This window comes from Vitis vinifera, chromosome 4 (genome assembly GCF_030704535.1).
Source record: "Vitis vinifera cultivar Pinot Noir 40024 chromosome 4, ASM3070453v1".
Classification (NCBI taxonomy): Eukaryota; Viridiplantae; Streptophyta; class Magnoliopsida; order Vitales; family Vitaceae; genus Vitis; species Vitis vinifera.
The window spans coordinates 6,389,776-6,413,436 of NC_081808.1; the positions used below are offsets into that span (position 1 = coordinate 6,389,776).

Here is a 23,661-nt window from a genome sequence, read left to right on the forward strand (position 1 = left end):
AGACTTAAAAAAAAATCAACTTGCACATTCAACACTTTACCATTAGGATGTCATATGTCTCATTGCATTTTATATCTTAGGATATCGTGTTCATTACATAAAATATTTAAAAATATCCTATTTCATTACAAATAATATTACAATAAATACGGGATATAATATCTTATGATATTCATATCTTATTTTATTTTGTTAATCAAACATAGTTTAATAGACAAGATATAACATAAAATAGGATTTTAAAAAAAAGATAAATCTCATATTCGGTTTCCAATTAAATAAAATCAATTATCTCACCATTTGTCATGTTTTATCTTCAACTAAACATGAATAAGATAAGTTCTCAAATATCGTTGAATGATTTTCAATAGTACTAAACATGAGAAAATTTTCACATTTTTTAATAACAAAATTATAATGCAATATAATTGTTTTTTGAAACAAATATCAAACGTTAAAAAATAATGTTTTTCTTTCATTTTTTATTTATTTTATAAACTAAATATAAACATGATATAGCATATCTCATTGGATTTCATACCTTAAGATATCATATCTATTACATATAATATCCAAGAATATCATATTTCATTGGAAATGATATTATAATAAATATATATCATATCTAGTAAGATATAATATCCTACAATATTCATATCTTATTTTATCCCGTTAACCAATAGTTTAAGAACATGTTTAGTTAATGGGATATAACATGAGATAGGATAAAAGTCAAGATAATAGATCTCATATTTGATTGACAATAGGGTAAAATCAATTATCGCATTAGCTGCCGTATCTCATCTTCAACTAAATATGAGTAGGATAAGTTGTGAGATATATTATTTTATATTTTCTTTACATCAACTATCTATGGGATATGATAAACCCAAGTTGAAATATGCAATATACAAATCTATGAATAATAAATTTACAATTTTTATTAATTTTCTTCAATTTTTTTATAAATTTTATATATTATTCATTTTCCAAAACAAATAATTTTGATTAATAAAAGGTTAAACTTGTAATTTAAAAAAACTAAAAAAGTATGCATAAAATATACTATAAGATAATACTAGTATATGTATTATTTTATATAATCTTTAATAGATACAAATTATTTTCTAAATTAAATATTTTAATCATAAAATTTTTAATAAAAAATCCCAATTAAATTATAAATTATATAATGGTTTTAAATAACACTAAGTATGTGAGATTTTTCCCTTTTAACAACAAATATTAGGATGAAATACATTTTTCATTTTAAATAACTATTCAAATGAAATATATTTTTTATTCTATCTTTTTATTCTTTTTACAAACCAAATATAAGGATAACATAAGATCTTTTGATGGATATAATACCTTAAAATATTATTCCATAAGATATAATATCCAATGATATAATATTTTACATATATAGTCTAAAATCATATTTGATTGATTGGATATGATATGAAATAAGATAAGAGATGAGATAATATATTTTATTTAATGTTTGGTTGATAATTAGATATTCAACCAAATATGGGATAGAATAGATAGTGAAATATATCATCCTAACATTTTTTTTACATGAAATATGTTAATCCTAGTATTGAATATGTCCTCAACTAATATCTTGTCCTTCATGGAAATCACTTACTAAGGATAGGGACAAGTCATCAAGGTTGGATTTATCTTCAAAGCAACATAGAAATAGTAACTAGAGAAGAAGAGGCAGACTTGTGTGAGCTACAAAAATAGGAGAGTAGGTGAAAAACTAGGGAGCGATGGGTTTAAATAGATTCCACATCATAAATGTTGGGATGTAACCCTTAAAAATATAACATAATGTAACAAATTCAAAATTTATTATTTATTTAATGTTATTCTAACTTTACTTTTATATATTCTTATTCTAACATTATACTTTATGAGTATTCTAACCTAACATTTTTTTACATTGTACATAATTTGAGCACACTAAGAGTTGCATAGAAAATTTAAGTCATGGATTACTTGCAAATAGATGATTAGTTCACAACCAGTTATTGGATTTAGACAATTTATTTAAGTCTATAGTGCACTATCTCCTAATTAGAGGAATGAGTCTTTGCCATCGGGATGAGATTCTCATGATGAGTGCAATAATATATACTATTACACATTATACGGGACTTATGGTAAATCATGACATAAAGTTATTAGGTAGTCATGATTTCACCAAGTTGTTATATTGTATTATCTCTCAAACTTGAAAGAACACTGACCTTGTACATAAGTTTGCAATGGTTTTGACCTAAAGGTGAGATCCTAAAGTGATCATATATTCCTTTTGAATTAGGTCACTATTAATGGAAATCTATAATAACAGGTATTCTCAATATAAACACCATGATATCTAATGGACTTTAAAACAATAAGTTCCCTTGGGTGATAATAAGAATTTTGTGTTCAAGAAAACTATGGTCATAGTAGTTTCCTAAGTGGACCTTAACATAAGTTCTTTATGAAATAGGACATGTCAGTTAATTACACAACAAGAGGACATGTAACTCAAGGGTGGTAGAGGTAATCTTAAGATACTGATAGCATTCACATTGTTAGATTATGGACATTAGTTTATCCTAAGACTTCATATAATGGATGGTAGGTCATGGACCCAAGCACCTTGTGTCACAATATTATTTACATAGGGCATTGGAGCGTAATTGACTCTTTGTAGTGGGATGTTAAATCAACTTTGAAATTGGATTACAAGGGAGCTAGCATTGTCCAATGGGTCCCAATGGTCTTTACTTAAGGTCATATTCCTTGACGACATAATTTATGAGGGTTAGCTTGGTTCTTAATTCACTTATGTGCATAAAAGCATTTTGGTAAATATAGAAGGTTGCACAAAGTTAGTGAATGGTCTGTCTGAACTGGACTAATTGATTAATTAAAGCTCATTTGGGTTCATTAATCAATTTAGACTTTTTTTGGGTTAAACTAAATGACCTAAACCTAAGGTGAGCTCTAGTTACTTAAGCCCATGGGAAGCTTATAAATACACCTTTAAGGGTTAGGACTTCAAGTTTCTTCTATTCACTTTCTCTCATATGTTTCAAAGAGAGAGAGAGCCTTAGCCTCCATCCTCTTAAAGATTTCCACCATCTCAAAGCTAAGACTTAAGGATAAGTCATCAGGTAGAAGATTAATGGGTTAACAAGATCTACAACAACTACCCCGAATTTGACACTAGTATTTCTCAAAATGAATCGGTCTAGGAACATCTAGATCAAAGGTAAGCACACCAAACTTATTTTCTAGATCCACAAAAAGTTTTAAATGTTTGTCTTACTTTCATTACTAGGATCTAGAAAAGCTTAAGAAGTTTTTGCATATACTTAACTAATCTAGGCCTTAGGAACAGAGTAATCTAGGTTTCCCTATAGTTACCATGGTGGCAAAAGTTAGTTGGGCATAATCTAACCTACATAACACATTATCAACATCTGGATATGATAAGACAATGTCTTGTATTACATGGAGTTGTGCTAGCTAGTCATTAAGGGTAAAAGTGGAATAAGAAAAAAATTATTGTTTTTCTCACTTATTTCATTAATTACTTTTGAAAATGAGCCTCAAACAATAAATCCATTGATTTTAAAGTTAAGTATAAATTGATAGTTTATTCAAATCGAGTCAATATAACATATATTTTGTTTGGAAATTGTCGAATAAGGTGAGTTGTAGAAGGGTCATTTATCTCCCAAATTCCTATGAAAGAATAAAATTATTATTGGCATTTTTTTCCCTTTGAATGACTTTTTACCCTATGACTTGTTAGAAATAACGAAGAAAAAAAAAATCTTCCTTCGCTTCACTTCATGTTCACAATTAAACCAATATACAACTTGTTAGAAACAAAAGAAAAGTAAACCACAATCAAGCTTTAAGTTCTAACCTTCTAGACTTCTTCTCATCATGGTCTCATTATCTTTGTACATAAATGACAATATAGAGAAGCTTAAGAAACTTTTCTTCAAAAGGTACGCTAATTTCTTTCTCTCCATGGACATTTTCATTTTTGTTTAAGAATTTCTTCTTACAATGATTTCAATTTCTAAGGTTTCATTTTGGTATATGAGAAATCATTTGCACGGATTTTAATTTCTAAGGTTTCAATTTGAGTATATGAGAAATCCCCTTTTTCTCAAGATCCATTATAAAATCAAAGTAATGCAATTTAAAAATTTTGAACTTTGATTCTCACATTTATAGAGTTGAGAAATTTTGAATTTTATAATTGAAACCTCAAATGTTTACATGAATAGTTGTAATGTTTTTTGCTAGATTATATTACTGTTGCTATTATCATTTTCATAATTTGTTCTCCTCTTGCTTTAATTTTCAATTATTTTTCATGAATTCTCAGAGGACACTTGACATTTCAACTCTATTCTTTTCCATTTTTAAGGGTTTTCCAAGTACCCATATCTAAATTTAAACTTTCGTGGTTTAATTAATGTCTCTGTCTTATTTTTCAATTTGTCATCCCAATGTTTGGCAATTGACATACTTGTAACTTAAGTATATTGAGCTCACAACTAGATAACAAAAATTTTTGAAAACTAGAATTCTTTGAGGTCCTCAGACTCTATTTATTTCAATAGAAAATAGTTCTCTTTCTAGCCTTTTTTTTTTCTCCCTTTAAGGCTCTATTTATGAAATCCAAGTTAAAGAAATTTATCATGCATTTTTAATAAACTTAGGAATAAAATATGTATTTAATCTTGAAATTTGTTTATAAATTTATTCTTATAAATAAATAAATAAATATATATATATATATATATATATGACTTTAAAAACCTACTATTTATTTTTTTTGTAAATAAATAATATGAATCGTTAATAATCAGTATTGCAATAATGTTACTACACATAAAAGCTTTTAACTCGAGCCAACACTCTTATTTTCCGGAATATACTATTGTAGAACAATAAAATGATTATGTGAGAGTGCTTAATACATGTTAGTATGTGGATTCACTTATATTTTTTATTGCATTGGTATTTGATTTAGGTTACTCAACACATTTAATGGCTATTAGTGCATTTAATATAGGTATGGGTCACTTAACACTTTTTTTTTCTTTCTTTTTTTATAAAATATGGGTACGACAACAATACACTATACTTATAATATAAAATATTAGTATTACATTACGATAGGACCTAATAAGAAACTTTGAACTTGTTTACGAAAGTGACAATTATGGGTTATCATGTTATACTCCCTAACATGCTTTATGTTATACACAAATCTTAAAAGTTTAATATAGTATCAGTCTAAATTCACAAGACATGTAGGTTTTTTTTCTAGTAAAAATCATTAAGTAATAATTTTAATGCATTGAGTAAATGTTGCTCTTACGTTGGTGTGTTGTGTTAGATGCCAATAGGTATAAATGCATTTCTAATAATGTTACTTTTATTATAATATTTTGGTACAACAAAATACGTTACACTTACAATATAAATACACACACATTACAGTATGACTTAATTTATAAATTTTTGAACTTTTTTTACGATATTGATAATTGTGGGTTAGTGTTATGCTTCCTATCATGTTTTATGTCATAAATCAACCTTAAATGCTATTAAACTGCCACTTTGAATTTACAAGACATAGGTTTTTGAAAGAAACGGTTGAGTATTTTGTTGGAAAGTATAGATCAATCATAACCTAAAAATGTTTTCTTGTAATTTTCAAGAGAAAATGGCAAAATAAAAAACAAGATAAAGCTTCTAATATAACTTATAATATTAGATAATAGTGAAGTTTGAAATACCATCTATTGGTGCATGGAGCATGCAAAGTCTATGATGCTCTCCCAAGGGTTCATTGAGATTGTTTGAAGATGAACAATGTTGCCACATTTTGCATATTAATAAATTCATTGTAGTCTATTATAAACTATTAAACTTTTCCCTTTTTATTCTCTCACTATGTGGGTAGTTGATTAATATGTTGTATCTTCGACGAAAATGATCATCTATGATAGTTTTGGATTAATATGTTGTATCTTCAACGAAAATGATCATCTATAATAGTTTTGGAGATGTCTATTAATACCTTATTAACATTTGGTATGAACACGTCACACAGTGTGCTAACATCATTCATTTTTTAAATTGTTTAATGATTTTTATTATAAAAAAAAAACTTGTAAATCTTGTGAATTGAAATTAATATTTTATTTTATTTTTAAGATTGATTTATGGCAAAAGTCATGCTACAATGTATAGTCCAATCATACAAAACTATTGGTCATGTAAAAGAATTCAAAAGTTTTCAAATTAGACATCTTCGTAATATATTTTAATATTAGTCTGTTTATTTTGTGAATATAATATATTTATATAGCGCTCATAACCTAAAACCGAACTAATAATCTTAAAAGATGTCTTTTTGGGTAATTAAAGGGTATTTTTTATATTTTATAATTATTTATCTAGCTAGCTTTTGAAGGAATTTTTATATTTTCTCCTTACCCTTCACAAGACTTACCAAAATAAGTCCACATTTATTCATAATTTTCCCTATTTTATTGCTTTATTAAAATTGATGAATTTCACACGCCTCCTAAAGTTTGAAAGTCATCAAATACTTTCATGTATATCATCATTTATTATTTTCACTCGCTTTTCATTTAATCCAAAATAAAGAATGTGGTGGTACCAGAATTAAGTACATACCACCTAAATACCCCAAGAAGGACACAACTCAACCTCTCCCACCCCCACACCCACCCACCATCACCTGACCGTCGAGGATAAGGCCATGCTAGCAGGACCACATTTCCAATTTGGCATTTAGCTGAAAAAGTCTGCAAACACCCCCTTGATCATCTTAGAAAGTTAGTATGCAATGTAATTGTATATAAAGCATACATGCCTACACAATAAAAAAGAACGCTTCCAAAATGCATTTAATGAAATTTCAAACTCGTAATCACTGAGGGTATTTAACCTGAATCTATTAGTAAAATTCTCCCAATTAAAATTCGGTAAATGATAACCTAAAGGTAGATGGAAAAACATCAAAATAGTATAAGCCCATTTGAGAAAAACAAAGGGATTAGTTGTTAACTTCAACCACAAAATCCCATGGAATCAAGTGTTGTAAATACCATGGATAAAAAATAATTCATGATTTTGCTGACTTGGTTGAGTATTCTAGACCTGGATATTGAGTGTTTCACTTGTACTGCTTCTTGCTTCTTCATCAACCAATTCCAGCTATATACATACTCACAACCTGGAGAACAATGAGCTTATCCATGGATATGGCTCTCCCATTTCAGTAGTGGCCCTCGTTTCTTCTTTAAACAAACAACACTAGATCGTGATCAAATTTTACAAAGCATATAAATCGTGGCCTAAGGCTACAACACACAAAAAAAAATGCCTCTTAAATATTTTGAATTTCAAACAGAAAACAGAAGGAACTTGTGATGTTCACAGATGATTAGATTTGAAAAGTAGTTAATCCCTATAGATTATCCCAAAGGGAAAATAAAAACTTTCCAGCCAAACCAAGATGCTTTGTCCTGTGAGAACACTGTCCAGCAATTAGGTTCTTGAATGACTGATGTAGTGCCCCATTTGAAGATTGGGGTCACAGTTTCAAATGTAAAATCTCTAATTGGCCCTGCCAGCTCCAGGTAACAAACTTGAAAGAGAGGGAACCCCCTGGTTTCTCATTTCCTCTTGTGCCCGCCTCATTTCTTCGGGATCTGAGGCCAAAACAAAACAGATGGACGTGATCAGTAAAAGACCCAGAACCATCCTGACAAAAATTATCCATCTGTTGAAGTCACCCAAGGATCAGTAAGACATGTAGGCAAAAAGCAGATAAAAGCAGCTTGAACAAAATATCATTCCATCATATTTATAATCTGAGAAAGATAAAGCATTAAACAAAAATAGAATGTGATATGGAAAGAAGCAACAACTCTCCTATTGGCATTATTACCAGATGGTAATGTGGTAAGATATGAAAGTTTGGAAGGCAAATATAAAAGGGATTTGGAGTACCAATCAATTTAAAAATATTCCATCCAGCTAAACTATAGGAATGACCACCAATGATTTGGAGTACCAACCAATTTAAAAATATTCCATCCGGCTAAACTATTAGAATGACCACCAACTTTTTGTAGCCGTGCAGTATCTCCTACTCTGGCTCCACATTAGGTAAGGTCCAAGATTCAACTCTTACCATTCAGGGTGAGAGAGTTTGGGGTGGGAGGTGTACACCAATGTTCTCAAAACTAGTCCAGTAATTGAACAAAAAAAATTACTAGGTTATGATTCACCAGTCAAATCGCTGGTTCAATCATGATCAAAGTACTGTCAGCATAAATTCATAAATATAAAAATTATATATTGTTAAAATTAAAATAGTCATAAAAATTTAAAAATTTAAAAAAAATAATAGAAATGTTGAACACCCCCACTTAATCTCTCTTAACCCTTGCCACCTCATTCTCCCTTTTTTTTTTTTCAAATAAAAGTGAAAGTGAAACAATACTTTTTGTCCTCTTATTCTTCTTCTTCTTCCGTAACACTAACCCTAACTTCCCTCTGTTCTTCTTTTTTTTCCCTAACCCTAACATCTTTTCTTCTTTTCTCTTCTTCTTCAGTTTTTGTTTTTTTGCATTTTTTTTTTCTTTTGTTTAGCTAAAACATAAATTGAAAAAAGAGGAAGAGAGGGCTGGCAATCATGGCATGCCACTGTTCGTAGTTGTGCCTGACGGCATGCCACCCCTCTCTTTCTATCTCCTTTTTGCTTTAAGTTTTTCTCTCAAGGTTAAATGACAGAGGTGGTGGCCATGGCATACTAGAGGGCATTGCCATGGTCACCCCCCTCTCTCCCTCGTTTTTCTCTTTATGTTTTAGATAAATAAAAAAAACAAACAAAAACTAAAGAAGCAGAAGAAGAAGAAAAATGGAAGGAAGAAGAAGAAGAATATAGGGATATTTGGGTTAGGGAAAAAGAAGAAGAAGACAAAATTGTCCCTTCACTTCTTTTTCATTTTTTTTAAAGAACAAAGAAAATGAGGCTAGAGCATTTAACATTTCTCTAATAAAAATAATTAACAAAAATTTTAAGAATACCTCAGGATGGAAAGAAAATTTTATTATTTAATTTCATACACACATTTCAAAAGTTATATATTCTATCATTTTCATAATTTTAAAAATTCTTATATTTTACCTGTATTATTTGCATAGCTGTTATCTTAAAAATAAAAGCGGATAAATATTTATATTTATTTAATGTTTGTAGGCAAAATAATATGACAAACATTTGAAAACAAACAACATGCTTTTATGTATTTATCAATCCTATCTTTTAATAAAGAGAAGTGTCACCCAATGGCAACAGCATTTTATGGTTTTGGGGGAGGTCCATCGTCCAAATCCCCTACCTCGTGCTTGATTTTGAAGATAGAAAACGAACCAATTTTTGGAAAACTGGCCACTTGTCTGGTTGGGTGGTTAAATCGATGGGTTGCCGGTTGAAAGAGAAAATGGGCTAAATACATGGCTCAGACTGGAAAATGGTCCAGTTGACCAACTGGCAGTCTGGTATGAGTTAAAAACATTGGTGTACACACATGTGAGGATTTAAAAGAATCTTGTCATGATGATCCACATGTACGTCAACAACAAAAGTCAATGTACCACTTGGGCTAAGCTTATGAAAGCCCTAGTAAGAGAATGGGCTTGCCAATCTCCATAAGCCAAGTCAACCTGAGTGAGTCCACAAAAAGGCAGAGCTGAAGGCAAAGAGAAAAACATAAAATATTCTGAACCATGTTCAAAGTACTTTACCCATGTTCTCCACAAGTTTAGGCATTAGAAACATCACGATCAGCATGAATCCCATCATTAGACCCATAGGGCTTTTCACAACAGACATTATAGAGAAGGGTTCCCTTATCTGCAATTGGAGAAGTTAACATACAGCCAACCATCAGTAAAACACTAAACTAATGATTATAAACCACGGAAAATAGTAAAAGGCAGCTTATAATTAGTCCAAACACAACCTCATAATACTGTTCTTCTCTTAATGGCTCTAAAACCAACTCAGTCAGACCTTTCCTGTTCTCTGTTAGTGCTGCTTGAATCTTGCCAGGATTTCTGGCACTGACATCAACTCGAACCTGGACATATAAAAGGAAATGGAATCTTATGAAATCTGGTTCATGCTAATTTGATGATCAGGAATCAATAGAAGAACAGATGGAAGAATTCTACCGGAGAAAAGAAATAGCCAATTGCAGCCACTTCAATCATATGAGTCCCTGCTGACACATTATGGCTTTAAGCATAAAGGTTAAGGAATCATACATGGCCTACAGAGTAATTAAACTACCAATCCGCCCCACAGCAACAAACCATACGCCAGTTTCTTGTTATGAGCCAGAGTCCAATATCAACTATTTACAACTAAAAAGAAAAAACAGTTCAGATAAAACTTTACATCATAATATAATAAGCTGCATATATGTACTCTATGCATCTTTGAGTTTTCCTTCAATCTTTTAATACAGCAAGTGATTGATCTTATACCCAAATTCATAACTTCGCTTTCTATAATTTATATTCCTTCTTAATAAATAATGTTTAATAGAGAAGTTTTGCAACTTTTACATTCAACTAATTTTCCTGCCTGCTGCCCCACAACATCTAAAGTTGGGAAAGCCTGATCAATCCAATCCAGTTCACTTTTATTAATTACTCAAGCCTCCCATCACTGAAGTATGTATGTCAGTTACAATGTCACAAATTATACAGACTCAGACACCATATCTTCAATCTTATATTCATCTCAAAACCATGTCTTTAAACAAATAAAAGTAAAGAATCTATATGCAGGAGAAAAACGGACAGACATAGAAGGCAAAGGAGTCCTTCAAAGAAAGATTAAAACAGAAATAAGTTAACTAAGAGTACAAATCACTCCTGGCTCAAATCATCTTGAGGGTAAAAATACCCCCCTAATTCCTCAAGCATAAGAGTCCCTCGTTTGCCAGAAAACCTACATCTATATTGGCAGGCCCACCCAAAGAAAGTCGCTCCATCATAGAAAATCCATCTCCAAACCTCCATCCAATGCTCACAGCAACACATAAAAGAACCAGATAAACAAGCTCAATCTGGAACTTAATATTATATCTGTTGCAAAACCTCCTTAACATGCATTACTCGACAAAAGATAAGAATAGCTTTTTTCAGCATCAATATGCATCTGATCATGAAAAAAGCAACCATTCAAGTTATAAAGTGTAACCAAAAAAATACCAAAAGTGTCACAAATCAAGTTCTCATAGAGAGTCAGTATGTTAAAAAAGAAAGGTAGGATACAATGAGAAGTAACCATCAGGCCTAAGAAAAGTAACCCATTGGCCACCATTAAGTATGACTTTGACATTTGATGTTTTTCCAGGAAGACCAAATCCTTTCACTCCAGTACCTGCCATACTAGATCATCAACAATCTAGAAGAGCCAATAAATTGAACAAAAAGTACATAATTATTAAAGAAACATAGTGAGGGAAAGAAACTGAAACACACCATGATAGCAAGTTTGAACTCCAGTACAAAAAACAAAAGCACCAAAATTTATAATTGGTGACAACAGTTACCTGGCAGTTCAAAACTTGAAACAAATGGTCCAGAAAATCAATCAATAAGCCTCTAATGATGTCAGGGGTTCAAACCTCTGGTAAGGATGATAGATTAAGAAGACACTAATGATTGAGTTTTCCACTTCTACTGATCAAAGTGCTGCAGAGGTGATTACTCAAACTCTAACAAAGTTGAGCACTAAATACATTGTTTTAGCAGGAAAGAATCAAACTTCACCAATAAATTCCATCTAATATCCATTAATCTGTCAGCACATATAGCTAATTCAATCAAATTGTCCAAATCTTACGCAACCTAAACCAAAATAATAAATCACAATTTTAAACAAAGAACCAATCCATAATTCCTAGTTCAAATGCAAAACCACATCCCTATATAAACATGAACAAGAAAGAAAAATTCAAAAATTCAAAAAAAAACCCAGAAATGCCAATGAAAGGGGGGCAAAATAGCATACTTTCAATCTTGACCCGACCGTTAATCGTGTAGCCGTCACTACTCCTGCAAGTACCCAACGTTCAAACAGAAATTACATGTGAGAACCCTAAAAATGCATTAATTCTCGGTTAGGTTTTTTGAGAAAACACAGGAAAATAAAATAAAATATGTGATTGGTTTTCTTTCAATATAAAGTCCACTAACCAGAGAGTTGCATAAAGCTCAACCCAAAAAATCAAATTTCAAAATGATAATTCAGATTATCTTCCCACGTTTTCTAAGCAACCAAACATACAGAAAGCTAAAAGTTAGGGTTTTTCACAATTATGAAGATAAAATTGAAGCAGAAACGTACCCAGATGAGATGGCGAGCGTAGTTGAGAGAAACGAAAAGCATAACTGTAAGAAAAGTATGAGAGGGATCGGACTCGATCTCAGCGTAGACGCCATTGAAGCAGAAGATCTTGGGTGCTCAGTGGGACTAGTTGGGTGTATGTACGTTTGTTTGTGTTCTTGGTTTCTCCGTTTTGTGGCGACTTCTGATCCTGAAATCAAGACCGTTGAATCTAAATATTCAAAGGGCCACCAGATTGTTTCCATGTGTACAGTCTGATTTTTATAAGGGTTAATTTTATTTACCTCCCCGATATTTTGGCTAAATATATTTAACCGTAGGTTCGAAATTTTTTCATATACCTTCCCAGTTTTGAATAAAATAACTAAATGAGAGATGAATGAAAATAAAAAATAAAAAATATTAGAAAGGTATTTGATGAAATTTTAAATTTATGGGATTAGATATATTTAATCAAAACCTTAAAGAAGGTAAATGAAATTACCCCTTTTAAACAAATATAAAATTAATTTTACTAATAACTTTAACTAATAAAAAATATATTGATTAAATGGATTTATGTGATACAATAGATAGTCAAGTTGATGATTAACTCCAATTTAATTTAAATTAAGAAACAATCGATTCAAAATCAACTCAATCTCATTTTTCTAAACTCAAATTGATTGAATTAAACTCAAATTAGTTGGTTGTGTTAAACTCCAATTGATTGAGTTAAACTCGAAGTTGATAAACATGATTCAAAATTCATCCATCGTGGTTTGTATTTTATTTTATTTTATTTTATTTAAATCTATATATTTATAATAAAATTTACATAGTAAATACTAAATATGACAAAATTTTAAAATAATAATAAAAAAAGTAAAAATAAACTTTTATATATATATATATAATTATAATATGATATTTTTTCTTTAAAATATATAAAAAAAAAATTATTATACAAGATATAAACATTATAAACATTATAAAAACAAAACTGAAAGAAGGCATAACTAAATTAAAAAGAAATAATAAAAAAATAAAAATAAATAAAAAGAAAGAAATAGAAAGAAGAAAAGTGACCAAGGTGAGAAAAATGAATGATAGATGAAAAAAAAACCAATGTTTTAAAAAATTAAAATTACAGTTCATGATTTACTAGTTGAATCGGTGATGTCATAAATAATAATTTATATATTATATAAATTTTTAAATAATTATAAGAAATTAAAATTATATATAATTACAAATTTTAATAATATTTCATTTTTATATTTGACATATAAATTAAATGATGAAAAGAAATATAAATATATTAATATTTAAATATAAAGATATACTTAAAATGAATATATATATATATATATATATATATATATATATAATATTTAATTTTATTTGCATATATTTTATTATTTTGAAATTATTATATTATTATTATAAAAATAAATGTGAAAGTGTTTTATACTTTTATACAATAAAAATTTGAAAAAAAAATTAATTTTGTCATATATTTTTATTTACAAATATAATATAATGAACAAGTTTCATAGCTTAATAATTAAGCTTCAATTTTTACACCAGAAGGTCCCAAGTTTGCAAAATTTGTTTCTTCTCACTTAACTAATCTCACATCCAAAATTGATAATATAAAATAAATAAAAAAAATGTATAGGGATTATGGGGTATAAAAGACATGCAAAAATCATTAACATAGTACAGCTAAAAGCTTATTGGGCTTGATGACAAATGGGCCGGATGGACTCCTCATACAGTGATCAAAATGTTGTCATTTTAATGAAAATGCATCAAAATGTTTTTTTGGTTTAAAAAAAAAAAAAGGTTTTTTGACTTATAAAAAAAAAAAAAAAAAGTTGAACCAGCCGGTCTAACTGCCGGTTCACCCGGTCCAATTCCAGTTCAATCCTTGGCCAGCTCAATTAGCCGGATCGAACCGCAACCATGACCAGTCGATTGTCGGTTCAGTCTGGTTTTTAAAACCATGAAAAAAAACTTTTCAATACTATAATATGACTCTAATACATCACGTACTATGTGGAAGTTCTGAATTCTGGAAAAATCTGGAGTCCATTAGCATGGAAGTGAGCAAACATGTGAATTTAGTGAGTGACTGAGCAGGACAATGTGGAGAGAATCGGGTACAAAAACAATCATGGAATTTGCAGCATATAATAAATTCACAAAAGAATTAATATTTCTTTTACCAAAAAAAAAAAAAAAATTTATTATATTCAGGGGTCAATACTCAGAAAACAGGAGCATAGTGGGAAAACAGACCTCACCATGGCATCCTATTTACACAATCAATTACAGCACAATTCCATTCTTCTTTTTCTTTTTCTCTTCTTTATAGAAGCCAACACCTCCTACCCAAACTTTAAGTAGAGCAGCACCTTGTACACATTCAATCAAACCGTCAGCTTCTAATAACATTGCAGAGAGACAAATGGCCCCAAACAAAGAATCATAATTGCTATATTCAGCAACAATGATCAAATGAAATGCTACAATCCCAACTTCTTTGAAAACCAATCTGATAGATTAGCGATTACAAATCCTGCAAATACCTGCAACCCACGAAAGGAATATAAAAAAATTGAGAAATTGAGCTCCATAAAGTGTTTAAACATTCCATACGGAATTTGAATCACTCCAGTGTGTTTTACATAGCACTTGGAGCTCCCTATATAATATAAATAGCTTTCATAGGTATCCCAAAAATGGTCTTGTTTTGAAGGAATGTAGAAAAAAATTTGACTCCCTTAGATGTAATAACATGTAAGGAACATATTCCAAATCCTGTTAAGAGCACACTAGTTGTTCAATGACCATTGGACATCCAAACGACAAATCAGTGTAATCCTAGTAGAGAAAAGATGGACACCACTGGATAAGGGAAGCTAAATAACTGCCTCCTTTCTTTTACTTTTCCATTTTCATTCTTTTTCCAACAAATTAAAATGATAGGAATAGCTAGTCCTAATTTACTATGTTATCATACGTTGTTTAGCCACATCTTGTCAAAAATATGAGGGACATTTTTACCTTATGACATTGTGATGGCATCAAAGTAATTGGTTTGCTTATCTTCATGTAGGAGAAAAGTGATGGCATCAAAGTAATTTGCCAAATATTCCACAACCAAACATGTTTTGTAGACTTCTTTGCAAGCTAAACCCTTTGGAAGCAAATCTCCAAGAGGATGATTTCTCATAGAAATAAGTGGAACAAAAATAGAGATTTTGAATATTATCACTGGCCACAAATAGTGGTATCCAGCTGCTTCACCAAAAGAATTTTGGAGAGATTGAAGATTGAAGTAGAACCAAGCAGCTGAAGGTAATGGGATAGGATACAAGCCTATTACTAGATATCAGGCTGGTTACATCCCCCCAACCCAAGCAGGATTCTTTTTCTTTCTCAAAGTTGACATATCAAATTACATCCATAAGCATGTAGCTTGTACATCATTTACCAGGACTATACAAGATGGGTTCCACACTTTTCCCCAGATATTAGGAAGAACACAGAAACAAGATGCTTTTGAACCATACGATCTTACCAATATATTTTGGATGCTGATTTTTTAAAACAGGGTGAAGAAAGTTCTAAAATCAGATGGTCTAAATTATTGATCAATACAAAATATCACCTATCCCAGTTTCATCTTTGTAGATTCCTTCATATCACAGATTGCCAGTTAAGGATATTGAAAACACATCCTTCAGCTTGTAACTAAACGCAACTTATCACTTTTTGCATACTTGTAACAAACCATTACCTGAGCTGAGCCAAGAATGTAAATAGCTGAATAGTGCCGACCATGGATCATCATGTCAGCTACCATAGCAAGTGGGATAGTGAGAGACATGCCCAAGGTGGCAACCAGTGGAGTTGTCCAAACAACACACAATGCCCTAAAGAGAATAGGAAATTCATGTTAAGAAGAGAAAAGATATGTGGATACATAAAGCATCAAGCAGAGAAGGATTGTTTCCTATACCAAAAGTAATCAGAGAGGACACTCCCAACAAAGCCATTGGCAATAACAACTTCATCCATTTTAGCTGAGTGAGGAATTGTAAACTTGGGTTCAATCCCTAAGGCTGTCAAAGGCCACACTAGAAGGCCAAAAAAAGAAGAGAAAAATAAGTTACTATAGAATTCTCCATAGGAACACCAAGAACAAAAAATAAAATGAGTTGTAACAGTGTGTAAGTAGTATAACAAGTGGCCTGTGCAAATTAAAGCAAAAAGAACCCACCGGGATTAGAAAATGGAAACCAGAATGAGTGGCTAGAAAATTACTAATCAAACAACACTTACCAAGCCACCACAGTGCTACCAGTGTAAATAATCCAATATATCCAAACAACTTTTGCACATCAACCCTTTCTCCTTCCTCACCAGCAAACTTTTTAAGAAGCACTGCAACATTAATTGTAGAATGAATGAGAATATTATATGTAATCTAAATAGTTTTTCAAAATAAGATTAAAGATAAGGCCAACCAGTAAATAGTCCATATGACATGGCTGAGAGAAGGCCAAAAAGATCTCCAACAAGAGAGCGTTTCCCATTTCTGGACACAAAAATCCAATGTAAGTGCAAGCTGATAAAGAAGCCTACCATGATAACAAAGTCTGTTTTGAATATGAAGGCAGCCCACCAATGTGCAAACAGCAAGTGTCTTCCCCAGACCAACCCTCCCCAGAAAAGTAAAACAAGAAAAGAAAAGAAAGCCAAAAAAAAGCCCTTTTTACATAATAAAATTAAAAAAAAATTTACAAGACATTTCTTTTAACAAAATATTATAGAACATCATCATAATGATACAGTGGTAAGGAAAGAATGAAAGCTATGCTGTTACAGGGGAACAGTTTGTGAAAACCCCCACCATTCTACCTATCAAAAATTGTGAAACCCCACCTATTGGATTGTTTTATTCGATTTATGAAATCTAGCAGGGTATTGGCAGCAAAAGAGATACAGATACTTTGATGATAACAAATTCTATTTGTCTTCTGAAATAAAGGAATTTTGCCAAGGTGTTGTGGATTTAGGGAAAGGCACCAGATACAAGCCTCTCTGTCTCAAAGTTAGTTCAGTTATAATGTAGTAATATCACAACCAGAAGACTGCAAGCTACACCCAATAGCATTGTGAAACCCTTAATTTCGTCTCTCATCTAAATAGAGTATGTAATAAAATGAAAGCAAAAATTAAATTTGATATAACCAATGAAGTGGAGAAAAGACTTACAGAGAAGCACTTAGTTTTGACTCATCTGTGGCCCAAGTTTTCCCCATAGTTGTCATAGCAACACCAGCCATGCTAACAAAGACAGCAACTACTTTTGCTACGTTTAAAGAATCTTGGCCCAAAAGTGCACCAATGAAAAGAGTGAAGAGTCCTGAAGTTGAAGATAGGACGGTTGTACTAGCAACACTTGTACGTGCAAGTGCAGCATTTGAAAAATACTGCAAAAAATAGAAAATCACAATCAAGTACTCTCTCTGAATTCCTTCACATAGGACTTTAACCTGGACTACCATTGTAAAATAGAATCCCTAAAAGACATCTCTCATTTGATAGCAAAAACTGTGCACATCAGTAATGCAACATAAAAGTACCTAATAACAAACTACTTGAACATCAATAGCATAAACATGGAGACATGCAAGGATGAAAAAGGACTGTGCACCAAAAGAATTATGATAAGAAGAACTAGTTTCATGTGTGTGGGGCTATGTTGCATGAGTTCAAGTATGAGCATCGGATGCGGGCATGTGTCTAAGTGTCTGATCCTTCACAACTTAAATTTTAGAATATAAGGGCTCGACTAAAAAGGATTCAAAAAGGGCATAGGTACTAAGATATGGCATAATAAAAGAAAAATCAATTAAAAATAAATTGGAAATAAAGATATCCCTTTTAAAAACTCTCAACTTTTCTCTCTAATCCCTTTTTATCCTCTTATCCCTAAATATTCTTACAAAAATTCACTTTTCAAATAACTCTTCTTTTTCTCTAATATAATAATTATAACTGAGAACTTGAAAGAATAAAAGGATATCAATAAAAAAATCACACATCCACGCCAAAGTAAAATAGGAGTGTCCAACAAGGATCCTATACCCACAATCCATGTCATGTTGTGTCAACACCGGTACATTGGGTTTAATAGGAGGATCGGGATATTATAGGTTTGAGGCATAGGGAACATCTCCAAGCTTGAATGGGTTAATTCAAATCCCAGAAAATTGGGCTTATTCGATGAAGCAATTTTTTTGGATACAACAACTGCCACAGTAAAAGGCCGCTCTCAAAGGCTCTAACATGGATGTAAGATCTCAGCTGTCCATCTAGCAGTGTCCTGAAACCTACACCATTCATCTTGAGGGCTTTGCGAAGAATCAAGCAAGTAATGCAACATCCCCAAATCATGGAGCTAGTAGTCCAAAACCTGCCACTTAGCACAGCATAGATTCCTATATGGTTTCATGCAAGGAATAATAGATCTGTAGCAAGGTATGAGGCCGAGTGACAGACATAGTGCATGACCTATGCATTACATATCAGAATCCTGTATCACTCCCAAATGCAAAGTCATGGTGAATGCCATATTTAACCCGTGGGTTCAAACATCCACTCTATTGAGAAAGAAGGTTACTAGAAGACATGTTCATTTATCATGTCCATACAATTGAATTGTGTCATCTAAACATGATTCAACACCAAATGAACATGTGCTTAAAAGTAACAAAGTATTAAAAACCCCAGAATACCCATCATTATAAGTATATGCCAAGACTAGTGACATGCAAAGAGCTTTATATATATATACATACATATATATATATATATAGACACACACACATAAAAGGAAACATTTCATAAACAAGATTGGTGGTCAGATGCTAAAAGAAACCAGCCAATGCAGCATCTTACCTCGGTTATAAACCAGATAGGGGCAATGTAAAATCCATAAATAGCAATTTGCCGGGTTGTAAGAGCTTTCTCTTGTTTCAGCAGGTCCGTGTCATCTCTGCGTTTAGAAACTAATGGCCTTCCCTCTTCATAAGCAGAATAATCAGTTTCGCTGTCTTTTCTAGGTAAAGTCCCCAGATGTTCCAATTCAAAAGTTTTCTGCCCTCCAATGTGTTTTAGAGGAGAATTAAGTCCAGCAGAAGACTCATTCAAGGTTTCTGCATTTTTACCACTTTTAGAAGACCGACGTTTTAGGGAATTACATAACCAATCCTTAATGAATGCTATTGGGAGATAAACTACCATAAGAGAAGCTCCAAGATATGTCACCGCGAATGGCTGCTTATAGTCAATAAATATACCCTGTTCAGCAGATACTAGTCAGTTGATATCTGGTTTAAGCACTTCTTTAAGTCAACAAAGAAGGAATTATGCATAAGCACAAAAATTATATTAGAAAAAAATCGACAAACAGATGGATTGAATATTAAAACTCATAGATAAATATATGGACATGCTCAGAATGGAGAACTAAAAAAAAGGAGATAGGCTGATATATATTGTTAGCACATTTTCTACAAGCTTAAGCTTTTGCGGTAAGTGCTAGTTTAGCTTTAACATGGTATCAAAGCTCTGATTCTTGGATGTCTTGGGTTTGAACCATTTTTGTCTATTTGGTTATTTGTCTTCCCACCTGCAGGTTGGGACTACACTTGAAGGAGGGAATTAGCCCGATATAAATTGTAAGCCTGTTCCCTACAAGCTTAAGCTTAAGCTTTTAGGCAAGTGGTAACAAAAGGAGCACTGCCTGAAATGAAAACCCTGTTGAATTTCATTAAAAGTTCTTAAAGCATCACACTTCCAACAGGTTTTATACATGGATTCAAATCTCTCAGCGATGCTTCAAGAAAACTAACAAATAATCAGAAAATCATTTGGAAGGAGGGGGGTGAGGACATGTTATATGGAAGCCATGAAAAAACACAATTTCTACAAACCCCAATATTTCCAGAGCAGTTGAAGAACATGAGAGGAAAATGTAAGAAAATCATCAGTCATGATAGAGAGCAAATCCAAATTTTCATCTTTGAAGCATTTTTTTCTTCGTTTTTATGTGATCGACTCAAAGGGTATCTGGTCCTCCCAGGGTACATGGTAGACTCTTCTATTTTGAATTATAAGCAAGCTACAAAACTAAACTTGATGTTTCTATATTTGGACGCTTAAAAGGCAACACATGCATGAAGCAATGCGCATGCCCACGCCGAGTGCATACATTTATCAGAACACAAATTTGTCAACAGGGAAAAAAAATCCCACAGCCTCACACACATGCACATTATTACAATACAAAACCCTAAGATGAAAGAAGTTTATGGGTAGGACTCCAAACTGCATAACTCTAGGTATGGTAAAATCTGAGTGAGAGGCATGGTGAACTCAAATCATATATCTTCTTAGCCTTCTGCCTTTTAAGTGAACTCTAATTTCGCTCCATCCAGACTTCCATATTCATGTTGTTCAATACTCAAACAGAGGAATTAGACATGTGATTCAAGCTAGGTTAAAAACACAAAAAGGATTAATAGTCTAGGTGCCACTATTCAGTGGGAATAAGAATGAAAACAAGATGCAAATAGAGGTGAATCATAAGACTATGTAGAAGAGAGGAATCAAAATCCTACTAAGAGTGGCAATGAATTTTTTTATTCATATTCTTATTTTAAAAAAACAATCCAAACAAATTAATGAATGGAAATGGAATTGATTTCTCATTCCCATTCTCTATTCCAACATTCCAGACATGGCCTAAGTGTAAACCAAATTCATATAAGCCTGACATTTGCCCCAAGTGTAAACCAAATTCATATAAGTCATGACATTTGCATTCTTGTGTTACAAAACAAATCAAGTTCTTCTCAAATACAATTGGATACACATTTATCACACAAAAAAGGGAAAAAAAAAAAATATATATATATATATATATAGTAGTCAGTTGGTGTTGGGAAAATTCATTTACAAAGAAACACTTTTCAATTTTTATCAGTGGGTATAGTAAGCTTCCCCAAGGTTTCATAGAAAACTAAGGAAAAGAAATTTGGAGTCTTGCATTTTGTGTTGCTTAGTTCATTAATAAATGAAAAACTCAACTCAGCCAAGTAATTACAAAGAGTTCATCCATTCTTCTCTCATTTTCCTGGAAACCAAAATGTTGAGATAATATTAAGCTTTCAATTTTCCTTTTGTTTCCTCCAAATCCCACAACCACACCATGTAGGTTATAAAAGAGAAGTTCAGTTTTTTTGTGCAACTTCAAAATAAAACCCACAGTTTCAAACTCTAATTTCTCAAAGCACCAAAGGGATATTGATAAAGTACATGTTAATTTAAACAAATGGGCACGAGTCTAAGGTGGTGTTTGTTTTTTTACTTAATTCTAAATAGAACTTTAATGTTTAATAGTGTTAAATATTAGGTTGTTTGTTTTTATGGTATTTTATTTCTATCAAGTATTAAAAAGTAAAGAAAAACTAATATGTTATTTTTTCTATTTAGAAAAAATTAAATATTTTGGTTTTTTCTATTTAGTAAAAAGTTTATAATAAATCATGAAAAAGTAGAAAAACAAGCTATCTAAATTCTGAAAACAAATTACTTTTTAATTAAAAAGCCAAAAAAACAAACACCACCTAAATCAAATTTCAACCATTACAAAATCCAAAACACCAAAACCATGAAGTTCTCCGATGAACTTGCCCTCTGTTCGGTTGTATAGAAAATGAAGGAAAAGAAACGAAGCCACAGCTTCAATTCATAAATTTCACGATGCTTGGACCGACTCAACTGAGCCCACTACAACTCTCCTTACTTTTGAGGGAGTTTTCAGATTTTTATTTTTTTTTCACAAACCAAAATACCATTAAGAAACAAGATTCAAAACGTTCCTTTCATTTATTCCCCACAGATTTCTCACCAACCAAACACAAACAAAACGCATCACTATGAATCAACAACAGAAACCAACAAACCAAATGGGCAAAACGCTCTGAGGAAAGGAAACAAAAAGAAAAAACAGACCTGGGTGACTTCTGCGGAGGTGACCCATATAACGACAACAGCAGCAATCAAGAACAAACCAGCCCTATACTTCCAACTCATAATGAATCGAACAAGACCCACAATGAGAAATTGAAGAAACAACCTAAGATCTATGTGGGTTCCCTCAGATCTCAGAGGTCTGTGATTTTCCCACTGGTCAGAGGCATGAGATTTTGTGGGATCTTGGGAGGTTCCCTGAATCAATGCTCAGTAAACAAACAGAGAGAAAAACACCGAGAGAAAAATGCCAAAAGATTGGAGAAGAAAGAGAGGGAAAGGAGGTAGAATGGCTTAAAATTAAGGCTCGGTGGTTATTAGTTGATTTCTCTCTCTTTCTCTCTCCCCATTTGTTTTGATTTGAAAAAGGAAAACTCGCCTTCATGTTAAATTATTTTGTGAAAATTACCAAAAATAAAATAAAATTACTCAATATTAATTTAATATATATATTTTGAAAGGAAATTGCCCATTTATAACCCTTTAATAACTTTGGGAGTTATTTTTAATTCATTGAAATTTCTTATAGAAATAGTTGAATATTCATCCAATTAAAATCATTCTTCATTGGATTAATTTGTATTATTTTAAAGAAGAAGAAGCTTATTTTGATTCAAATAACTCTTTGAAAACCCATCAATTTTACGAGTCTTGTATTCTATAAAAAAACATCATAAAAATTTAGAAAAGGGTTGTAAAAAAATTAAAATTTTGAAATCATTATTATTAGAAGTTTTTTCATGTTTTACACACACTCACATTTGGTATGAGGCTTGAGGTTGCTTGTAAAGGAAGGTTTACTTTTTAGGAAAGCGTTTTAAGGAAGAATGAGGCAAATGGGGTCATGTGGTTACAAATAGTTATTTCTCATGGTGGAGTTTCCAAGGGCTTAATGGATTCATGACCTAACCCACCTTTCAATGCCTCCAACGCTAAATTCCAATATCTTTATTGACTTGTTGATATGAAGTGTATCACCAAAGATTCAAATTGGTTTTGATGGGCATGAATTGGAGAAAAATATTCCTTTTTTTATGTGAAAATATTTGTTTTTTGGGAAAAAATTA

At 31.6% G+C, this 23,661-nt stretch overlaps 2 protein-coding genes across 3 annotated transcripts; both read right to left on the bottom strand.

The window, feature by feature from the left end:
* Positions 1–7,358: 7,358 nt before the first annotated feature.
* LOC100262722 (ER membrane protein complex subunit 7 homolog) lies at positions 7,359–12,730 on the bottom strand. Its single transcript, XM_002285451.5, has 7 exons — positions 12,500–12,730; positions 12,164–12,207; positions 11,422–11,530; positions 10,312–10,375; positions 10,101–10,217; positions 9,883–9,991; positions 7,359–7,778 (listed from the first exon to the last, which is right to left on the bottom strand). The coding sequence occupies exons 1-7, from the start codon at positions 12,592–12,594 to the stop codon at positions 7,684–7,686; spliced, it is 633 nt and encodes a 210-aa protein (XP_002285487.1). The 5' UTR covers positions 12,595–12,730; the 3' UTR covers positions 7,359–7,683.
* A 1,914-nt stretch (positions 12,731–14,644) lies between these two features.
* On the bottom strand, positions 14,645–22,951 carry LOC100257594 (uncharacterized transporter C405.03c). Of its 2 annotated transcripts, none has more exons than XM_002285458.5 (8): positions 22,577–22,951; positions 19,457–19,858; positions 17,768–17,985; positions 17,017–17,087; positions 16,832–16,933; positions 16,509–16,626; positions 16,287–16,422; positions 14,645–15,072 (listed from the first exon to the last, which is right to left on the bottom strand). In XM_002285458.5, the coding sequence occupies exons 1-8, from the start codon at positions 22,655–22,657 to the stop codon at positions 15,010–15,012; spliced, it is 1,191 nt and encodes a 396-aa protein (XP_002285494.1). In that variant the 5' UTR covers positions 22,658–22,951; the 3' UTR covers positions 14,645–15,009. The 2 variants fall into 2 exon arrangements, with proteins under 2 accessions (XP_002285494.1, XP_059592261.1); XM_059736278.1 differs by having other exon boundaries at positions 19,457–21,905; positions 22,189–22,945.
* Positions 22,952–23,661: the final 710 nt, after the last annotated feature.